Source organism: Anabrus simplex, chromosome 1 (genome assembly GCF_040414725.1).
Source record: "Anabrus simplex isolate iqAnaSimp1 chromosome 1, ASM4041472v1, whole genome shotgun sequence".
Taxonomy (NCBI): domain Eukaryota; kingdom Metazoa; phylum Arthropoda; class Insecta; order Orthoptera; family Tettigoniidae; genus Anabrus; species Anabrus simplex.
This window is the reverse complement of record NC_090265.1, coordinates 559899720-559922962: the sequence shown is the minus strand read 5'-3', so window position 1 is coordinate 559922962 and position 23243 is coordinate 559899720. Positions and strand designations below refer to the sequence as shown.

General features: G+C 39.4%; 1 protein-coding gene across 5 annotated transcripts in view; it reads left to right on the top strand.

Annotated features, from left to right (window-relative positions):
• The window catches only part of Ranbp16 (Ran-binding protein 16), a 360844-nt gene that overhangs the window by 134335 nt on the left and 203266 nt on the right, over positions 1-23243 (top strand). For all 5 annotated transcript variants that reach the window (XM_068225077.1, XM_068225075.1, XM_068225076.1 and 2 more), the window contains exon 7: positions 16763-16909. In XM_068225077.1, the coding sequence (XP_068081178.1) occupies positions 16763-16909 (147 nt within the window). The remainder of the gene's footprint in view (positions 1-16762; positions 16910-23243) is intronic.

The window sequence follows — 23243 nt, the reverse complement described above, 5'->3', positions numbered from 1 at the left end:
AATATATGTCATATGCATCATACATCATCGTACATCACCAACCTGGACCCAATGTTTGGGAAGCCAGGCTCTGCCTGTGACAAATCAGGACAAAGTGCGAGTGATAAGAGGTTTAACACCTCTTTAAAAAATCCTGTTCCAGTCGACCTGGCTGGTAGTCCCATGTAAGGTCCCTTGCCAGGGTTACGGTGAAGTCCTTAATGGCTGCTTTGGCGGAGAAGGTGACATTTGGAACGGCGCAGCAGGCAGATGAGGCAATAGTTAAAGAGAACTAACGACCTAGATGGCAGAGGAAGGTTAATACCACAATAGCAGATAGGCCGGATGAGTTGCCTTCAGGCAATGTGTGTACTCCATGTTAGGAGCGGCTGCAGGGGCATCTGTTCTCCATGTTAGGAGTGGCCTAATTGATATGAGGAAGGAAACGAGAACCCACCTCATTACTTTTCCCAAGACAACTGAATGGCTTCGCTCAATTCTAAATGTTTGTGTATACTATTAAATATATTTCTGGAATTGCAAGTCCCCCAATCGTATCTCCAGGAGAGACAGTGTTGAGAGAAGCCTCGAATCAAAGAAATTTGCTTCTCAGGGAGATATTTTGTGGTACCTGGAATGTGAGGGATTTACTACAGACTAGCAAACTATCAGTTGTTGAGAGAGAAATGACACTACATGGTGTGAAGATCTTGGGACTGTGTGAGACACACTGGGCATTTCACCACTACCAATGGTAACGCAGTATATTTCTCCGGACATAATCATAAAAGTTTGAATGGTGTAGCGGTCGTCGTTCCACAAGTTATGTAGAGCAGTCATTGGATACTATCCAGTTAATGATAGAATTATTTCCATCATGATGAATTCAACATCTTGTAAATTAAATATTGTACAGGTGTATGCACCAACATCTGTTGCTCCTGAAGATGAGATAGGTGAATTCTACACTCAGTTAGAATGCTTTATTGATAACATTCCTCAAAGAGAAGTTCTCATCATTCAAGGCGATTTCAATGCTAAGATTGGCGACACCTCATTCGATAACCACCCTAGTTTACATGTTGGTCCGTATAGGCTCAGGACTAGAAATGATAGAAGATAGCGGCTTCTGCAATTCTGTATAGATAAATAAATGGTTGTTACCAATACACTCTTTCAACATCACCCTCACCGCTGATATACGTGGATATCCCCTGGAGACAGGGTACAAAATCAGATTGATTTTATCCTGATCAGAAGTTGTTGGAAGTCATCTGTTATAAACAGCAGAAGTTACCCTGGTGCTGAATGTGGTTCAGACCATATCCTTGTCATCATGAGAATGCGACTGAAACTCAAAACCACGACAAAGGTACGGGAAATTAAGTTTGATGATAAAGCTCAGTTTCGACGAGGCTATTCGTCCCAAACTACAGTCGTTAGGAATAAATCCCACTGGCACAGCAGATTCGGAATGGAACAACCTGGTGACTTCTGTGAGTAGTGCAAGCAAGGAAATACATGGGCACAATGGTTAAGCGCTGAAATGTTGAGGCTAATAGAGCAAAGGAAACAGCTAAAAAAGAAATGTTATGAAACTGATGAATATTTACAAACGCACACACTATCTCGGAAGATTCAAAAGCAGTGCAGACTTGATAAGGTAAACTAGATTCATAAAGTCTGTGAAGAGATTGAACTGCATAAGCAGCACTGTCAACGCTGTGATCTCTTCATGAAGGTAAAGAAAATTACCTGCTACTTCAAGCCCTGTTCATGGGTTGTGGAAGATGAAGATGGTACCCCCATGGAGAAAAACAACTGGCCATTGAAAGATGGAAAAGATACTGTGAAAATCTATATGCAGATGTGACTACCAAAATGTTTGCAATAAGTACATCCCTAATCGATCTAACTCAGAACCAGAGTCTTCAAGACTGAGGAGAGAAGTAACAGATGCAATTAAACACCTGAAGAATCATAAAGCATCAGGAAGTGATGGCATCACTGGGGAAATGATTAAGGAAATGGGAGAAGGAGTACATTTAATGCACTTCATCTGTAACAAGATATGGGACAGTGGTGTATGGCCACAAGACTGGCTCATTCCTATCTTCATTCCACTTCACAAAAAAGGGATCAACAAGGAACTGCAGGAATTATCGAACTATCTCACTAATATCGCATGCAAGTAAAATAATATTGCATATTATCAATGAACGTTTAAAGCCTTACATTAGATATCAGCTCTCATCAGAACAGGCTGGCTTTGTCAAGGGAAGAGGAATTAGAGAACAGATTCTAAATATTAGTCAGTTGGTTGAAAAAGCAAATGAATTCAACATTCCTTTGTTTCTGTGCTTCATTGACTACCGAAAGGCCTTTGATTGTGTTTTGTGGACAACGTTGTGGTGTGTTCTAGAAGATGTGGGAATTCCATCTCATCTCATTTCACTTATGAAAGGCTTATATGATAATAACTTGGACAAAGTCAGAGTTGATGGTGATCTATCATCAAGTTTCAAAGTCTCCAAAGGTGTGAAAAAAGGATGCATCTTATCCCCTTAATTGTTTAACATCTATGGTGAATATATCATGAGGCATGCCTTCGACAGTTGGGAAGGAGGATTTTCGATTGGCGGGAAGAGAATTAATAACCTCCGTTTTGCAGATGACACCACACTTTTAGCCAGCAGTGTACAGGAGCTTGTTGAGATAATGGATCGTGTACAACAGGAAAGTCACAATCTTGGCATGGAAATTAATTGGAGCAAGACAAAACTAATGATTGTCAACAAAGGTGCAGAGATTCAGCTGCCACAGCACCTGAACAATCTCGAAAGAGTCTGTCAGTTTCCTTATCTTTGTTCAATAGCCGAGGATAGCTGCAAAAAAGAAATCAAACGTCGTATCATTCTAGGATGTACAGCTATGGCAAAATTAAAAATAGTCTGGCAAGATAGAGCAATATCTATGAATAAGGAGGAAAGATTAGTCCATTCACTTGTGTTCTTGATCTTCTTGTATGGTTGCAAAACTTGGACCATAAAAGCTAAAGACAGGGACCAAATCAACGCCTTCGAAATGTGGTGTTGGAGAAGGATGTTGCGAATCCCTTGGACAGCTATGTGAACAAATTATTTTGTCATCTGGGAAATTGGAATACGAGAAAGTCTATGCCAGGTTGTGCAATTCTTTGGTTACATTCATGTCCTAGGAAAAGTTTCTGGCACAAGGTCACGAGGACGGGTTGCAGAAAGGTGGCTTGATCAAGTAAGAGAGATCATGGACATACCATGGAAAATTACTGGCAAGGTTATGGGCAGTGAGGAGTGGTTGCTTCTGAGAAATGCTTAAGATCTGCATGGTCAGTTGCACCATGCTTTCATATGGCCAGGTGAGAAATGGGCTTCCTTCTACAAAATTATTGTAGAAGATGAAGAAACGGCTTGTTCATGGTTTGGCAAGACCACTACAGTGAATGTTCTGGCTTGGTGGGGGCAGTAGAATACATCCACCGTGTCTCTTGTCTGTCATAAGAGGTGACCAGGGGATGGGCCCCAAGGACTCAAGGCTTGGAAGCATGGGTTGGCGACAAGGGGGGGGGGGGGTGTCTAGCTGTGCCTGACATTGCTTCCACTCACTTGTGTGAGGCTCTCCACTTTTATATTTCCTATCCAACCTCCCTTGGTCAGCTCTTGATCTCTTCCAACTGCGATAGTATCATCTCTGCAAGGCCTAGGAAGTCTTAATTTAATGCCCTTCAAGGTCCACCTCGTTTGCCGATAACTTCATTCTTCGGAGGTTAGACCTCTCTTGGTTTTTAATTCATAAAGAATTTGAGTTTACGGGTCCATCTTTCAATACTTAACCAAAGTCATTCATACCTAATTTCATCAGAGTAAATTGCAGGTGTCCATTTATTTTTGAATAAATAAATACTGAACTGCATGTTTTTGTGCAACAGTGGCACAAGGCACACCACACAGTACAGTAGTTTTGACTCTTGTCACAAAACACTATATTTATTTTACATACACAAAACTTGGTTGTAATTTACTTTCTTGCCTGCTTCTTAATTCATGATCACTAATACTACAGTATAATTATTGAAATTGAGAAATTAATAAAAATATATGCCAAGAACAGTACATGTGTCAAAATGGGAAGCAAATCAAAACTTTTATTTATGTTGTAAATTAGAATTGTTTGTGGTCCTGGATCCTGATTTGTGACCTCATACCATTCCATGCTTTCCTTATCACTATAATTGACTTTCTGTCAAATTCTGATAATTCATCGGCGGCGGTGGCAGTTACTTGTTTCCGAGTTAACACATTTCCTGCCTAATAGCTCACTTCAATTCACAGCAGTTTGTGTTTAAACTTTGACGTACATGCCAATTCTTGCGTAGAACATACATCCACACACTGCGCACCTGAGGGATGGGGGAGATCTTGGCTGGGTTTGGCGAAGTTCATGTTCCTGTTGCTTAATATCTTTATGCCAGCGGTGTTCTTGTTTGAAGTGTTGAACAGAAGCACAGATGCTTTGCCGCCAAAGTAAACGGTCCTTGGCAAGTGCTTCCCAGGTTTGTGGGTTTATTTCTGCCATCTTTAAGGTTTGTTTCACTTGGTCTTTGAAATGTCTTTGGGGGGCACCCTATGGTCTTGAACCGGAGCTAAGTTCACCAGAGAGGATCTGGCCCTTTAGTCTGGTGTCATTCAAACGGCGCACCTATCCTGCCCATCTGAGGCGATGGCCAACGACCAATGCTTCTACACTCTTAGCACATGCTTTCTCGAGAACAACATTAGAGACGTAGTTTTCCCACTTGATGTTCATGATGGAGTGTAGTTTTTGCTGGTGGAAGCGCTCCAGCTTTTTGATGTCGCAGCGGTATAAGGTCCACGTTTCGCAGCCATAGAGAAGTGTTGAGATGACTACAGCCTGGTACACCATTAGTTTTATACGAAATGTAAGGTTTTTATTCCTGAAGACTCTGTGTGATAGTCGGCCAAAGGCCACATGGGCAGGACGAAGCCTGTTTTCCACATCCAGTTCTGAAGTACAGCTCTTTGACAAGGTAAGTGAAGTGGTCTACATGTTCTAGTTTGTTGTTTGAGATGGTAATGTTAAGTTCTGGAATGTTAGTCCCTGCTGCAGGCTGAGCAAGCATCTTGGTTTTTTTTTGGCGTTGATGGTGAGGCCAAAAAGATCATATGCATCCTTGAAACTGTTGATTGACTGTTGCAGTTCCTCAGGTGTAAGAGCCTTAAAGCGGTATTTAATCTCTACGCCGGGGGTAAAGCATGGCCGCCAGGTGCAAGGCAAACAGAGTTGGAGCAAGTACGCAACCCTGTTTCAATCCATGTGTGATTGGGAATGGTTGTTGTGATGGAGAATCTGTCCAGTCATACCATCATGAAGTGCTTGCACGTAGTGTTTGCTACTGAGTGTATGGTTCGAAGCAGTGCATCGATTTATTCAAGTGTCTGAATGAATAGATTCACAGGAATGGCAAGCTCACGGCACATGATTCAGTTGACTCGTGGCAGACAGTGCTGAGTGGCTCACTCATGGCTCAGTGAGACAAAAAACACACACACGGTTCATTACCGGCACACTGAACACTGGCAGGGAGCCGCACTTCCACTGCGGACAAGACATACAGAGCCATGGCACAGTGAAAGAATCGCACGCAATCACGGCTCAGTGAGACACAACACACACACGGTTTATTACATAAAATCAGCTTCATGGTCCGCATCGCACTTCAATAGATTCACAATTAAGTATTTATTTATTTTCCACCTAGTCGATACAGTGATTGCTTAAGGCAATTTTTAAGTCAAAAGAGGTACATGTTTCGTATATTATCAACATCTTCAGCCACATAACACTATTTAGATGAAAAATGAAACAAAAATTTTTGTTTGTTTTAATGTTGTCAATCTTATGTTAATTTTAAGGACACTTCCTCTGAAGCATTACTTTGTCAATTTATATATTTTTCATCTAAACAGTGTTATGTGGCTGAAGATGTTGATAATATACGAAACATGTACCACTTTTGACCATTAAAAATTGCCTTAAGCAATCATTGTATCGACTAGGTGGAAAATAAATAAATACTTAATTGTGAATCACACGGTTTATATCGGCAAGTGGACATTGGCGGTGAGCTGAACTTCTGCTGAGGGCAAGACATACTGAGCCATAGCACACTGAAAGAATCGTACGCCATGATGGGGTCTCGCTGTCAGCTCACTTGTAAATAATACCCATTTGCATCCTCTGTCCTCTTCTTACAGGGAGGTTTAAATAATATATGGATTTATTTGCAGTGCTAAAAAGGTTGTCAAAACATAATTATGAAGTAACTAGCTAGTAAATAGGTAGGGTATTAGGTTCTTCTATTTGTTAGTTTAATGAATTAGTATTATAACTTAGTTGACATTTGACAATTAATTCAACAACTCTCTAGCCTACCTTATGACTATAAATCATGCTCATGACCACTCAAAATTGTCTTTTTTATATTGGGAAGAACCGCTCAGTATTTTCTCAGTTCGTATGTCGCATCATTGCACAAGATTTCAATAATCGAATCACGAGATCACCGGTGTACGTGGACAGTGGGTAAGTGAGCTGACTGGTGCAGTGGCTTAAATAAAAAGATGTTGAATCAGAAAACCACAGGGCTACTCTGCATCTCGGGTAGCCTATACAAAATATGACGATTTAAAAAATCCTGTACTGATAGAAAGAGTCATATTTTCAAAGATGACCGAGCAAGTTGGCTATGTAGTTAGGGTCGCATAGCTATGAGCTTGCATTCGGGGGTTGGTGGGTTCGAATCCTACCGCCGGCAGCCGTTAAGTTGGTTTTCCGTGGTTTCCTATTTTCACACCAGGCAAATGCTGGAGTTGTACGTTAATTAAGGCCATGACCGCTTCCTTTCCACTCCAAGCCCATCGTCGCAATAAGGCCTGTCTGTGCCGGTGTGAATAAAGCAACTTATTTTATTTATATTGAATATGTAGGCTACTTATTGCGAACACAGGCATTTTTACATCTAATTCTGTATATATAATAGAGTTGTGACTTTCAGAGAACTGAGGGAAAACCATAAGTTGAGTTATGCCAGTTAGCTTTCTTATTATTAACTACATATACCGGGCGAGTTGGCCGTGCGCGTAGAGGCGCGCGGCTGTGAGCTTGCATCCGGGAGATAGTAGGTTCGAATCCCACTATCGGCAGCCCTGAAAATGGTTTTCCGTGGTTTCCCATTTTCACACCAGGCAAATGCTGGGGCTGTACCTTAATTAAGGCCACGGCCGCTTCCTTCCAACTCCTAGGCCTTTCCTATCCCATCGTCGCCATAAGACCTATCTGTGTCGGTGCGACGTAAAGCCCCTAGCAAAAAAAAAAGGAAAAAAAAATTAACTACATAAGTTTTGTACCGTAAGCATGTATAGTACCGCACAAGTGCCTATTTTTTCATGCAATTCATTTTTAACTTATTTGTTTTGTATTGTGTATTTACCACGAATACAATGAAATTTCCATATTCTTTAAAATCATTTAAGGAAAGACTAAGCAAACAATTGATAGGGAATCACCCACCTGGGCGACAGCTCTAAATGCAGATCACTGATGATTGTACGTACATATATTTTTCCATCTAATTCTATATACTTATTTAATGGAGTTGTCACTGTCCGACTCATTGGCTGAATGGTCAGCATTGAGGCCTTCGGTTGAGAGGGTCCCAGATTCGATTCCCGGCTGGGTCGGGGATTTTAATCGCGTCTGATTAATTCTTCTGACCCAGAGACTGGGTGTTTGTGTTTTTTCCAACATATTCTGACAACACACTACACTACTAACCACCACAGAAACACGCAATAGTGATTACATCCCTCCATATAGGTTTGGCATCAGGAAGGGCATTCGGCCGTAAAACAGGGCCATATCCACATGTGCGACACAGTTTGCACCCACGACCCCATAGATATGGGAAATACAGTAGAAAAAGAAGTAGAATGGAGTTGTCACTGTGGGGGGAAAGGCTTTGTAACATCAAAATTTGATGTGAAGAGGTGGCTGCCAGGAGAAACCTGAATCTGAAAGCTAGATGATGCGTAGGAAAGCAGTTCATAGAATGGAGACCAGATGGCAGCAGCAAGCTTTGAATGTTGTTGCTGCTACCTTTTCAGCAGACACTACATAGATGTAACAGGAACGGTGACTCTAATGTTCTGTGAATCAGATCACTGTATCGATTCAGTAACATGAATGGAATCGAATGAATCGAATATCCCATCACTACTTGCACCAGGCCCACAAAATGCTCAGGACAGCTAAAGCGTCTCAGAACTGCCCACATAGCGAGTCCCTGAACACTATTGAAGGCCTTTTCCAGGTCATAAAACACAATATAGAGAGGCTTCTGTTGTTCTATGCATTTCTCTTGCAAGTGCCGTGCCTAAAAGATTGTGTCGACAGTACCTGTCGAGGCTCAGAAACCACATTGAGACTCTGGTAGAGTCCTCTCGGAGATGACTTGCAGGCGGCTACCTACAGTGGACAGCAGAGAAATGCCACGATAATTGTGACATACTACGGTCATCTTTCTGGAAAATAGTAATGATATTGGCATTTTTGAGATCGCAGGGTACTTTTTCGGTTTCCCAAATTGAGAGGATGAGGGTAAAGAGCTTTGTTTTCAGGGGTAAGCCTCCACCCTGAATTAGTTCCAGAGGGATGTTGTCTGGTCCAGGTGCTTTCCTAGGTTTCATCCTATCAAGTGCCACATAGAATTCCTAATAATTTGGTGACATCGCCATCCATGATTAAGGGTGGGGGGAGTTGTGGCACGTCCCATAGAAAGTCATCGGAAGCAGTGGAGGCTCGGTTTAAAAGAATGAAATGATGTTCCTTCCAGTGCTCCAGGATGTCTCTCTACCATCAGTAAGAGTGTTAACACCATCATCAATTGTTTTCAGAGTTCCAATTGAAGAGCAAGATGGACCTAGATCTCTTTTATTCCTGCGTAGAAGTTCCGCATGTCTCTGGCATCAGATAGTCTTTGGAGTTCTAAAGCATTCTCCTGCCACCAATTGTTTGTTCTTCATTTCTCTTATTTGAGTCTGACATTTCTGTTTCAGATCTTGAAACACAGCTTTCTTCACACTGGATGATGGATCTTGAAGAAGGGATAGGTGGGCTTCCCGTTTGGCGTTAAGGCTCAGAATTTCTTCATTGTTTTCCTCGAACCAGTCTTACCTCTTTTCTTTTTTCATAGCCGATTATTTCCTCGGCTGACTCATTGATAGCCCTTTGGAATGTTGACCATTCTCGCTCCACATTATTTGTGCGTACTGGATTGCTTGCCAATCGGTTCATGATCACATTTTGGAAGCCTGGCGATGTGGATTTATCCGAGAGTTTGAAAGTGGCAAACTTGCGTCGGGGCTTACTTGGGTGATGCACAGTTGGTTTCCAATGGAAGTTGGTAATCTGTCCAACAATCATCAATACTCATCGCAGTTACACTGTCGGGTAATGACGTAGTCGAGGATGTGCCAGTGCTGAGATCGTGGGTGCATTCATATGGTCTTGTAACGGTTAGGGAGTGTTGGTGATGAACAGTTGTTCTGCACACAGGCCGAGAAGTAGCAGACCATTGGCATTGCAATTACCAATACCATGTTTGCCCTTTACACTTTCCAATCGATTATCCCTTCCCACTCTGGCATTGAAGTCTCCAAGTAGTAGCAGTTTTTCTGATGGTGCTATCTTGGTGATGATGGAGTTCAGCTGGTGGTAGAAATGGTTCTTACTCTCTTCGTCGGCTTTCAGATTGGGAGCATATGCAGGGATGAGTGTGATGAACCTATCTCCGGAGAGTGGTATACGGAGTGACATGAGCTTTTCACTGAATGCAATGGGTGTGAGCTGATGGTCATTTACCAATTTCGTCTTAACTGTGAATCCAACTCCATGAATACGGTTCTCTCCATCCTCCTTCCCTTTCTGAAAGGGGGTATAGCCCGGATCTGGACTCAACGATTTTCCCTTCATCTGATAGTCTAGTTTCGCTCAGTGCAGCGACGTCTTATGTTTAGTCTAGCAAGCTCATGGGTGGTAAGAGCTGTTCTTCTCTCCTGTCTGTCACTGTTGTCGTTATCAAGCTTTGTTCTGACATTCCAGATCCAATTATAATTTTACATTCATCTGCCAGATTTCGACCGTATGTGGGTACCCACTGGGAGCAGCTGTCCAGCCAGGCGACAGGGTGACTTCCAATGTTTAGCCCATGTTTTCTAGGGCCTTCCCCATTTAGGGTGGGCAGCAGTGGTCCTAAATAGCGCTGCCCAGACAGACGCTGGACCGAATTCTTGTGTAGTCACAGGGTCTCATGAAGACGACCATCACACATCTGCCGCCAATGTGCAGGTCCGGCCTAGAGGCTCCTGGTTTACCCTAAACCTGGCTCCACCATCCTTGCCCCTTCGCCGTTGGACTTGTCCGAAGTGAAGAAAGTAGCAGGAAAAGTGCCACTGGTATGGATTTGTTTAAGGATGATCCCAACTTGTCAGGAAGTGACCCCCACACTATGGTCTGGAAGCCATATCCTGCGGCACATACGAGATGAGACTTGCAGGTTTAGGCACCGAGATTGCAACGGACTGCCGCAGACTCCAGTTATGAATTAGTAGCACCTTCACAGCCAGTCCGTCTGGCATGACCTCATCCGCCTCCACAACCGTTGGGAACCGAAGTGTGACGATCCTCCTCCGCTTGTTTGTCGTTGGGTGTTCAAGTGATGGATTCCAGTGTAATTTCCTCCACTGAGGGGACCATCACCCCACCTAAGGGAGCTCATCCGCCCGAAGCTGTTGATCCGTTTAGGGAGTCAGGTTATTTTCTGCCGCCCTATACTCGGTGTTAGCAGTTTTACTGCTGGGTACCAGACTAGCCAACCCTCCTCCTTTCTCATTCCGGACTTGGGACGGGACATTGGCAGAGTTTCTGATAATTAATCCCATCAATGAAACCTAGGTACTCGTTGTTTAAATCTGCCTGGTCACTTACATTATTCTCACTCGTAAAAATTTCACTTTTTCACCCATTATCAGTTATTCTTTAGTACTGTATTCATCAACACTATTTAGTAATTATGACTCTATTTTACACTCATTTAAATTTTTTTGGGGAAGTAATGTCTATAATAGCTAAAACATGAACATTCACAATGTCAACAAATTTCTGAAAAGGACTTCACTGTGGAAATTGTGCTTAGCAGCAACAGCTTTCTTCTTTTTCTTTTCAAATCTCGGTGTTAAGCCTAACTAAGAGCCTTGTATATACACATCGGCTAATATTACAAACACAATCTAAAATATGGTCGCAAAAGCATATAATTTAAAATTCCAGATAAAGACTTCTTTCACTCTCCTGGGAGCAGACGAGTTCCAGATAAACACGTTTAAGGCTTGGCTAAGATTTCTTTGGTACATATTTTGACCTTTTTTGGTCATAGTACTGGGCAGATCACAAGAACCAGACATTACAACCTTCTAAGCAAAAGTGAACATGGAATGACTCCTGTGGTCCAGTTTGGCCATAAATTTAATAATAATAATAATAATAATAATAATAATAATAATAATAATAATAATAATACATATTAGTGTAATTTATTGAAAATGACCCCCTGTGGGTCGGGGATAACAGACGAAGAATACACCCACGGTATTCCCTGCCTGTCGTAAGGGTTGACTAAAATGGGCGACCAAGGGATGATGATATTAGAACCATGAAATTACTTGTGATTAATACCATTACATGCGGAACACCAGGAGTTCACGTTGCCTGCAACTAGTACCATCTTGCGAGGAAAAGAATGGGTCTACGTTATATAGGAGCAGTACCATTATGTAAGGATTGGTATGGGTCTGAGTGTTGCTTGTGATAGAGGTCATCATGTGTATTCCACTCGTCAGTTCCACTGTGTTCAGAATGGGTCTGTGTTACCCATGAGCAGTACCACTTTATCAGAAACACCATGGGTCTACGTTGCCAAGTTAATACTAATATATGAGAAACACCGTGGGTTTGGCTGACGCCTGTGATTGGGATCACTAGGCGAGGAAAACCATTGTTCTGCATTGCCTGAGAGTACTATTATTATGTGAGGAACACCATGGGTTTGTGTTGCTTGTGGGCGTTACCATAATGTGTGTTACACCGAGGGTCTGCGTTGCCTATGATTAGTACCAGTATGTGAGCGACGCCATGAGTGTAGGTGGCGTGTGATTAGTTCCACCAAGTGAAGAACATCACGGGAATACTGGCGCCCATGGTTAGTCCTACTATGTGACGAGCAGCATGGGTCTATGTTGCTTGTGAGGGGTTTTTGTTGCCTGCGAGTGGTGTCATTGTGTGTGACATATCACGGGTCTGTATTACCTGTGATCAGTACCACCGTGCGAGAAACACCATGAGTCTGTGTTACTTGTGATTAGTACCACTATAGGAGGAACACCATGGTTCTGCTTTACTAGTAATTAGTACCATTGTGAGGGGCTGGTGACCTAGATTTTGGACCCCTTTAGATAATAAGCATCATCCCAGTAAAAAAGACATTGTGAATTGGATCCACTGATTATATTTGTTTCACGATCATTTTGTCATCATTCGTTTTAGATTCTAGTCAGTGGATACATTTTGAAGTTTTAATTTACATTTCATTACACCTCATACCATAAGGGTCAATAACCTAACTGTTAGGCCCCTTTAAACATCATCATCATCATTATTGAAAAATGGAAATTACTTTTAATATACATTTTGTCTTTTTTGTATACTTTGTCCTCAGGAGCAATCTCCAGTTTGGGAAAGTTGAAATAAAGAAATAAGTAAATAAAACAAAGTTTGCATTTGGCCTGTAATACCCACTGTATTTGTGAAATTACGGTACAATATGCCTACTTGTTTTGGAAAAAATCGTTCATATATGTTTGTTTCATGACTTCGAAGATTTAAACATCCTCGTTTCAGTGCATTTTTATAATCCAAACAGTCCTTTTGCAGCATTTGCACCGAGCTCGATAGCTGCAGTCGCTTAAGTGCGGCCAGTATCCAGTATTCGGGAGATAGTGGGTTACATGTTATAAATCTCATTTTTGGTCCGTATTGAAAATTTACAGTTCAACAACAATAAAGGTGTATTAATTTAATCCACCTATTCAATACTTTTATTTCCACTTATAGTGGTTACATAAATAGACTCACAGTTAAATGGGACATGTTTCGCCCTCAATTAAGGGCATCTTCAGCCTAAAAACAATCATCAAGAGTACAACTAATATTAAAAGTGGAACATGTCCCATTTAACTGTGAGTCTATTTATGTAACCACTATAAGTGGAAATAAAAGTATTGAATAGGTGGATTAAATTAAAACACCTTTATTGTTGTTGAACAGATAGTGGGTTCGAACCCCATTGTCAGCAGCCCTGAAGATGGTTTTCTGCGGTTTCCCATTTTCATGCCAGGCAAATGCTGGGGCTGTATATTAATTAAGGCCACGACCGCTTCCTTCCTAGTCCTAGCCCTTCCTGTCCCATCGTTGCCATAAGACCTATCTGTGTCGGTGCGACGTAAAGTCAATTGTAGCAGCATTTGTATAGTTCACATTGTATGTATGTATGTATGTTAGGTATTCAGCCCGAAGGCTGGTTTGATCCTCTACAGCTCCACCAACAGCTGTCATAGATAGCCTAGGTGTCACTGAAGAGGCATACTAGGGAAGTGAGGAGTGAGGTAGTTTCCCGTTGCTTTCCTCACTGAGCCAGAAGTTGCTATTGCATATCAGTCTGCCAAGCCCACTGAAATGCATGCACCAACCGACCCTATGAGCGATATTTTCACACCATTCATAACAGGGACTGGCTGCATAAGGAATGGCATTACTGGCATCGCTCATACCTCGGTCACTTTCATATTGTCAAAGCCAAGGATGAGACTGAGACAAGTCAATGAAAGTAACAAATTTATTCTAGCCAATACCAGAAGACATAGTGCACCGTAAACACTACATCCTGCCAGCAAAGGCATAGTTCACATTAATATTTCATTTATTGGTCGACATATTTCAGGGCCTCACTGTGTGTTGAAACTGTATAATCTACTTCTTTCTCTGCTGCAGAGATTTCATTGCCGTCATCGCTGTGGGTTCTCCCCCCCCCATCACTTTCACCCAACCTTATTTGCAGCACAACTTCCAGGGTGATGGCCACTTCTTCATACAATATAAAATGTCATCTAAAGACACAATTTCTGTTGTAGATGCTAAATCTTACGTAAAACTATCAGGAAGATAAACTATAATTTCACAGACATAGACATTATCATCAGTTTGTACAGGATTCTTAATGCCACTTTCAAAGTCGTGCACGATGAAAACATTTGACATATTTCTTATTACTTGTTGTATTATCTACAAATAATAGGTTGTTTCAATTTTGTTTCTTCATTGACAGGTTTAATTCAATAAACCACTCCTCAAATAAGTTTCAAGTCAGCCGCAATTTCTTATTAGGTTTCCATTCGACTGGCAAATGCTTCAAGTCAGTATTTTTTAACAGGCAGGGTTGAGCAGCGTTGCATATTACAACAGGCTTTCATTTCTTGCATGTTATGCTCCAGCACAGCAAAGCACTCTTTAATTTGCTAACTCCATCCTCCCATTCTCACTTTTAAATAACAAGCTTTTATACGGGACATGTCAACAAAAATGTCCCATCTCAAGTGCGTTAAAAGTGCCCTCTTGTGAATAACTGTTACACAATAAATAACAAGCTTTTGTGTTTGCATGTCTACAAAAATGTCCCATCACAACTATGTTACAAATGTCCTCTTGTGAATAACTTTCACAAATCAGGCAGCTTCACCCTTCCAGTTTTCTGCCACTGCTAGGTTGGCACCTGCTGCTTCTCCACTAAATATCCAAATCTGATGTTATGATGTGAACAAAAAGATTCCAGCCACCTGTTGCTTGCCTGGAATTTGTTGATGTGAAGATGTTGAGTAGCCTCCTTGGCTTTCATTTGAAGCATGGTTCCTGTTATTGAAATGTCCACAGCACTGCATTTTTCAAAGAATCTGTATGTTTTCTTATTTATTTCTTCATTGTCCGACTCGTTGGCTGAACGGTCAGCCTACTGGCCTTCGGTTCAGAGGGTCCCGGTTCGATTCCCGGCTGGGTCGGGGATTTTAACCTTAATTGGTTAATTCCAATGGCACGGGGGCTGGGTGTATGTGTTGTCTTCATCATCATTTCATCCTTATCACGTCGCGCAGGTCACCTATGGGTGTCAAATAGAAAGACCTGCACCTGGCAAGCCGAACCCGTCATGGGATATCCCGGCACTAAAAGCCATACGATATTTCATTCATTTCTTCATTTTCAGTCTTCCTCATTTTCTTTTTCTTTCATGGCTGCAATTTTCTTACCAGGCTTTTAAGATTTATTGCCTCTTGTTATGTTAACAACAGAAGTTTCTGCAATACAAAATTCTGTAACTTTGCTTCTTAGGCTCATATCTAACAAGTTTAGAATTTCCTATAGTCAGTCCATTCAACACTTTGCACTCCTGTTTCAAAAGTTAAAACTACTGAATACCTTAGTTTGTTAAATCATGGTGCACTCTTGGAATGTTTGCAGTAAACTTAAAACCAAGCATTTTAGTAAATGAAGTTCAATACAGTGCAATTAATACAGAACAATAGCTACATTTAGACACAAGGGTGGTTGTGAAAGTGCTTAGACAGACTTGGAAGTTAACCTTGGTGCAATTATTAGGGATTTCTGTATAGGACTGCACAAGATTTTTAACAACTAGTGTTATAGTAGTCAAGTTACACAGGAGAAAAATTATATAAAATATCAGATTGTGGTCAAGGGTTAAGTTAGACAAGTGGTCAACTTAGAGTAAATTCTGCATATAACCAAAAGCAAATTTGCCATTTCCATTAAAATGTGGTCAGTTAAAACAAGTGTTCATGTTACAGAGGTGGCCAACTTCACCGATTTTACTGTATTGAGTTTTTCACACTTTTCTTTTCTGTATTTCTTTCACGATTCTTTGTAGTGTTTAATAGCATTCTTCTTTTTAAAGTTTATGTTTTAGTAATAATGGATAGGAGTATGATAAAATAGTACCTGTAATAATATGATTTAAAAAATTATTTCCTCCAAATGGTTAAGTTTCATGTAATTTTACTTTATATCCTTCCTTTTATCACCTTGCTTCAAAATACTAAATCATTAAAGCTTAAGTGCTATTAAATTCTAATTTTATAATCCTGCTGTTAAATTTTGAATTTCAGGACACTGTAAACCATGAACTGTACATATCACCGATTAAATTACAGTTGATTTTATCTTATAATCTAGCTCTTTGGTGAACACGGATCTTAGTTTTATACTCAACAAACTTTACCTCCATATTCAGTTTGTTCTTTATCAAAGAATGTTTCTGAAAGCATTCCCTTCAATTCATGTTTTCTTGGTTTGTAGCTTTTAAAGTTTCCTTGGCTTGTAAGTACTATCTCAAGTGATTATATATTTGCAAAAGGTTAACATGCTTCTAATATGAAACTGTGTTTTGAGTGCTGAATTAACATTAATGAAGGAGTAACTTATTGTACATTTTTAAGAAATTTGAAATATTGTTTAGGATAATGATCGATTACCCCTATGTTTGTAGGGGTTAAGTGACCCTGGGAATTACCATGAGTTTTGCCGTCTCTTGGCTCGACTGAAGTCAAACTACCAGCTGGGTGAACTAGTCATGGTTGAAAATTACCCAGAAGCAATTCAGCTCATCGCTAAATTCACTGTGCAGAGTCTACAGGTAATATTTTTTCACTTTTTAGTCTATGTATACTGATATTTATTGTGTTTTTTATTTTTTATTTTAATTTTTACTAATGAACCATGGTAGAGATATTCATAAGACAGCAAACCATCACATAAAAGCAAAGCTGTCAGTTTTTACTCTTGATTGAGAAAAGATTGCTACTTAAGTATAGAAGTAGTTTTTATGTAAGTTAGTTTTCACGGGCACTTTTATAACTTCATTTGAGGCAGGCACCTCTTCTGAATCAAATTAAGTGCAGAACTTTCTTCAAAGTCAAAAGTTTGACAATAATACTCTGCCTGCAACCACATTCCTCATCTTGAAAGAAGAGGTTTAGATAGCAGTGTCATTCTTTTGGTTGCTTTAAGGATAGCCTTCTTCAGTCAAGAAATCAACAAAATTACCTTTGGATGACTTGCTTTCACCACTTCTGCCACACAAAGGAAGCCACAAGATATGCTGGCAGTATGAATCATTCTGCAGAAGTCACAGCTGCAACTTCTCATGTGGCTATCACGGCCAAGCACTTGCGTTTTGAGCCCAAGTTTGCAGGTTTGATTCTGCTCATGTCAGTCGAGTGGTATTTGAAGGTGTTCAGACATGCTAGCTTCATGTCAGTAGATGCACCAGCTTGTAAAAGAACTCCTGGGTGACATCTTTAAAATAACACACATTGTGATCTTGGGTGTTAACGTCAATATGAATTATGTACACATTGTTAACTGCTGTAAAAATTATTGGTAGAATGTACAGGCTTGATGTAAATCTTAGTTACGTTATGAGTGAAGTGATGAGTAGGTGGAATCTCTGACAACCCTTCAACCAACTTGTGCAATTCGAATCTGAGATTCCACCTACTAGTCACTTCACTCATGATGTAACTAAGATTTACATCGAGCCTGTTCATTCTACCAATAGTTTTACAGCAGTTAACAATGGGTGCATAACTGTTTCATCATAATGACAGTCACACTAAAGATCACAAATTGTGTTATTTTAAAAATGCTCATATTTTTAATATTTTTAAACATGACGTCAAATACGTTGCATTTTAATTGGATGCATGTGATTTTGAATTTTCAGTCAACATTTAAAGTGTTCAATGTCCTTGCTATGTTTAAAAGTGTCTTGTATGTTTTCGACTGAGGATGTCCTAAAAGAGGACGGAACATGTCTCGAATTTTAATAATGTTGTCTTTAAATAAAATAAAATAGAATTGTATTGTAAAGGTGGAGTGTTTGATTAAGGATTTCACAAGTATATACTTATGGTAATACATGCTTTATGATGACGTTTATTTCATGTAACATTAATGAGTTGTAAAATTATGGACTTTTCAGGGCTAGGGGACTTCCAATGCTCTGAATTCATCTTTTTCTCAATGACCTTTCATATGTTAACAATTTTATACAAAAGCAATGAACTGGACCAGAAGAAAAGAGAGAATCCATTGGTGTATCTAGATTATACAGGCTTGTGATTTCTTCACAGTGTGAAGTATTGGAAGAACAGTAGATTGAATAGCTTAGCCATAGTATTGGAGACTAAACTCTGACTATGGATAAGATGCAACATCATTTATATATTAGAGTAGTGTTTGTTTTAATTTAAAAAAAATTGTAATAGTTCTGAACTTTTGTTTAAAACATGTATAATATATGTATTAACCCCTCAAGCGGGGAACTGTTATCCTCTGAATCTTTGCCAAGCTGAGTGGCTCAGACGGTTGTGGTGCTGGCCTTCTAACCCCAACTTGGCAGGTTCGATCCTGGCTGAGTCTGGTAGTATTAGAAGGTGCTCAGCCTCATGTCGGTAGATTTACTGGCGCATAAAATACTTCCTGTGGGACAAAATTTTGGCACCTCGGCTACGAAAACCGTCAAAAATATTTCACCCAAGTAGGGAGCAGTATTTTTACTCCAAGTAAAATATTTTTAAGTCTGTGGTCTGTCTCTCTTATTTAGGTTCATACGGATCATAAAAATGTTTTATGATGTGTGACAAGTAGTGCAGTTTTAATTTTCTGATATGTGAGGAAAAAAATGGCATATATTCCACTATTCAAATAACTTTTTTCTTTTTTTTTTCACTTGATAATGCATCTCAGGAAAAAGTGGTCAAGAATGATGTGTCCTATCAACGAAGGGTGTAAACATGGAAACTCTAAATTTATCAGCTGCAATGACAAAACCTACTGATGATTATACCCACGTTATTGAAGTAGCATTAGTGGAGAAAAACAAGAGGAATAAGGGATCTAAAAATGACCCTGTGTTCATAGAACATTATTGGATATCCCAATCACGAACACACAAGGATTGCCACATTTCTTATTGCGCTCAAAGCAGGATCACAAAACAAATGTAGCTGTCCTACAGAACACATCATTCGACGTATTGTGGTCTATATCGTAGTAGAATAAATGCTAATAATGAAAATAATGAAAACTGATACACTGACAAAGCATTCAAATGAGAATTTTGTTTTTCAAAGCTTCACTCACCGAAACATAGGCTCCTCCAGCTTAAATATCCCAGGGTTACAGTGCCTTAGTTTATTCTTGTAATAGCCTATGTTCACTTCACACTATTTACACTATTTGCACTTCAGTCTTTACTGCTTAGTCCTCAACGGTATGGTAGATTCTAAAACATGGGCCTGGGCACAGTGCAACATCACAGACGTTGCAGCTATACTGAGTGTCTTGTCTCTCTTTCTTCGAAACGCAGACCACACACCTCTTGCTGGCGTGTTTCCTGGTATTTGTTGGAGGATTTAGGTCGGCAAAATTCCTTCCCGACATCATTGTATTTGATGCATACTACCGGCTTTTCCTTTGTTTCGCCTTTCATGTCCTGTACTGTTCGCATTTCTGCATCATGAATGCTGCTAACATGCACATATCCTTCGTGTCTCTCCATTTTAAAGCCATAAGTTTGTTCCTGAAAGAAAATACCACCTCACCTTTCTTCACTTTCTTCCCCATGACATCCTTAGAAAGTCCATTCCTGTTAGGATAATTGTTCCAACAGCATCAGTGTTCAGATCATTCAATACATTAAAGTGTTCTGGGTTACTGTAATAATTGTCCAGAGCAATAAGGTATCCCTTATTAAAAACGTCTTCAATAAATGTAAACAAAATTTTAGATGACTTAGTTGAACTGAGATATGTCCTTCCCACAAACGTCATCTGACAGCTCGGTCTCCTTACCAGTATAACAAAGCATGTTCCACACATACCCTGTGCTTGCCTCACATAGCTTGCAAGACTCCATCCTAAAGCGGGATATGTTTTACAAAACGAATACTTTCCAACCTAAGCAAACCTTCCACAGCAGTAGACTTCTGTAGGTATACGACCGTCCAGAATATAAGAGTTTTTTAAATTTAGATAATAGTTTGTCAAAAACTGGTTTTTCACTTCATAAATTTTTGGTGCACCTCCTTATTACAGTATATGTCTTACCAGAAAAATTAGTTTATAGGTTGTCATTATTCATCATACGCCAAATAAATAAATAAATAAACCAGAAAAATGTAGAAACTTCGGAAGGAGAAAGAACCAATTTTTTCCGATATCATTTTTGAAAAAAACAAAAACAAACAAACCTTGGTGTAGCCAACAAACGATTCCTTGAAAAATAATTACTTACAGTAGATTAGGTTTATGAAATATACTCTGTAAATAAAAGCAGAATTGCTAAGAATAGCTGTATTTCATTTTTATTTGCAGGTACCCATTCTTTGTCTTTACTTCTTCTTTTCATTTTTCCAGCCTGTAACTTTGAGTTGATTCTTTTGTTGAGCATTCAAATTAATTTGCTCAGCTATTAGGTCACACAGTGAAATATCTGTAAATTTTTTCGGGCTCTGTAATGTTCTGCAGTTCAACTCTAATTCCAGAAGTTTCAGATCTGACCCTCCTGCATCCTTGAACGTCCCATTCACTGTGTGAGAAACTATCATGGTTGCTTGCACTATTCTTAGCACTTTGGTCACTCACACTCGAGTTGTGATTGGCCAACCCTGCTTCAGCACGTGTTGAAGAACATGGGTCCATGGTATTCTCTACACACATTGATTCATTATCCATACCTGCCAAATTTACCGATTTAGGCGGAAGACTCCCGATTTTCAACATTTTTTCCTGTCTCTCGATTATTCTACTATTTCTCCCGATTTTAGGTTATTTTTTGGTGAACTTCAAACATTTGTTTCCAAATCCCGCCATTTTAGCTTAGTAAGCAAGTGGCCGGAACTCCTTTGGTCATTGGCCACTTTCAAATGGAAGATCAACGTGTATTAACGAGAAATGTGCGCGAATGTGCAATGTTTATTGAAACGTATATCGGGACGTGTATATCAATTGTTGTCAATTTCTTGTTCTCGCGTACTGTGTGTTTGTTCACAACAGTCTATTTAAAGTTAAGAACTTCATTTTGGTCCGTATTGAATCTAGATTTACACTATAAATTGAGGATAATTATGTCCACCTTTTCAATACAAAAACAATGTGACGTCATTAACACATCACATATTTATTACCTTTCAAACATTGGGACCGGTTTCGGCATTATTTGTATGCCATCATCAGCCATAGGAAACTTTGTGACAAGGCCTAAGTACAATATTAACATAACTTACAACATGTATGTATATATATATATATATATATATATATATATATATATATATATATATAAATTGAACATATTCTTACATGACTATTAAAATTTGGTGTACACCATAAAACCTTAGATTAAAATTGGTAGCATATTTTATGCGACATATTATGACTTATTTCCTTTATACAATTATTTGACTAAAGTTAAAGCTTTTTGTCAGTTTTTATAAATGTTACAAAATGTTAATTGAGCATCCAGATAACAATTTTCAATCTTTAAAAACTTTTATAACTACTAGGCGTTAAAGATAATAGTGCATTTGTTTGATCAGAAATACTAAATGACATGCATTAAAATGAAATCGCCTACTGTCAGATTGGAAAACAGTGACCTATTTGTACTAAGTATGGGGATAAGTTACATTACAAGTCTTTAGTAATTCTGTATCTTGCGTTAATATAGTTTGGTTATTTAATAACAAGTCGAATAAAATGATAAATTCGGCTGATATTTTAAACTTTAAAACATTAATTGTCCATTATAGAGGTTCCTTTTTCAGTGAAGATATATAGTGAGCAAAACAGTTCCTCTTAGAATTGATTATAGGTTCACTCTGTTTTAGGTGGATTTTGGATTGAATAAATTTCTTATTTCGTAATATAATGTCGTTGAGCAATGTTCGTATATGTAATATTCCGTCTTTTATGGTAATGTTCTTAAAATGTATATCGACTTGATAGAAGTGGACTGGTGACCCAGAATTTTTTGGACCATTACATTCGAGGTCTTTGAGGTTCTAGAAATATCTCGATCCAAGACAGTCCTAAGAAGAGAGATATATATACTATGTATTAGCGTAAGAATAACTAAGTTTATTTAATGGGCATTATTTTCGTTTAAGTAGAAACTCACCTTAAGCACTATGTTGTCGATAATGAAGCTGGTGAGGAACTGACTACCAGAAAGGCAGAAAGCAGACTACGAGTATTAGAAGAGGGGCGGAGCATGTTATGTAGGGGAAGGGGGATCGCGGTAATGCAAGGTTATTGGTCGGGAGGGCGTGGATTGCGGAGGGGATGGTAGATGAGCATATTGCGCACCATTTTTGTGTACTGGTTGATTTATTGGTCTTTTTAGATTGTTGATACTGAAATGAACGTATCAAACAATATCGTGGGTTTTTCGGATACCTCATTCAGATTATAATTTGGGTTAAAATACTGATCTAATGATATGAAACATTGTTCCGTTATGTCAAGTAAGGGCCCTTTTTCCATTATTTCTACGACGTCAATATCATGGTTGATGTCATGAAAACTATGTTTATAGTCATTTATGTGTTGTCCTATAGCTGAAAATCTCCTGTATTTAATGGCGTTGACGTGCTCATTATACCTAACCTTAAAGGATCTCCCTGTTTGTCCAATGTATGTACTATTACAGATGTTACAGTGAAATCTGTATACGCCCGATTTATCATATGGGTTTGGTGCGTTGACTAGTTTAGCGTTATGAAATATGTCAAGATTTCTGTTGTTGGTTTTAAAAGAGATGTTGATCTTTTTCTTGAAAATTTTTGTGATTCTATAGACATTAGGATTAAATGTGAATGTTGAGTAGACTTTTGGTCTAGTTATTTCTTTTTGTAGGTTTGATTTCGGTCTGTGCTTGAACTTATAAATTATTCGTTCTATGAAACT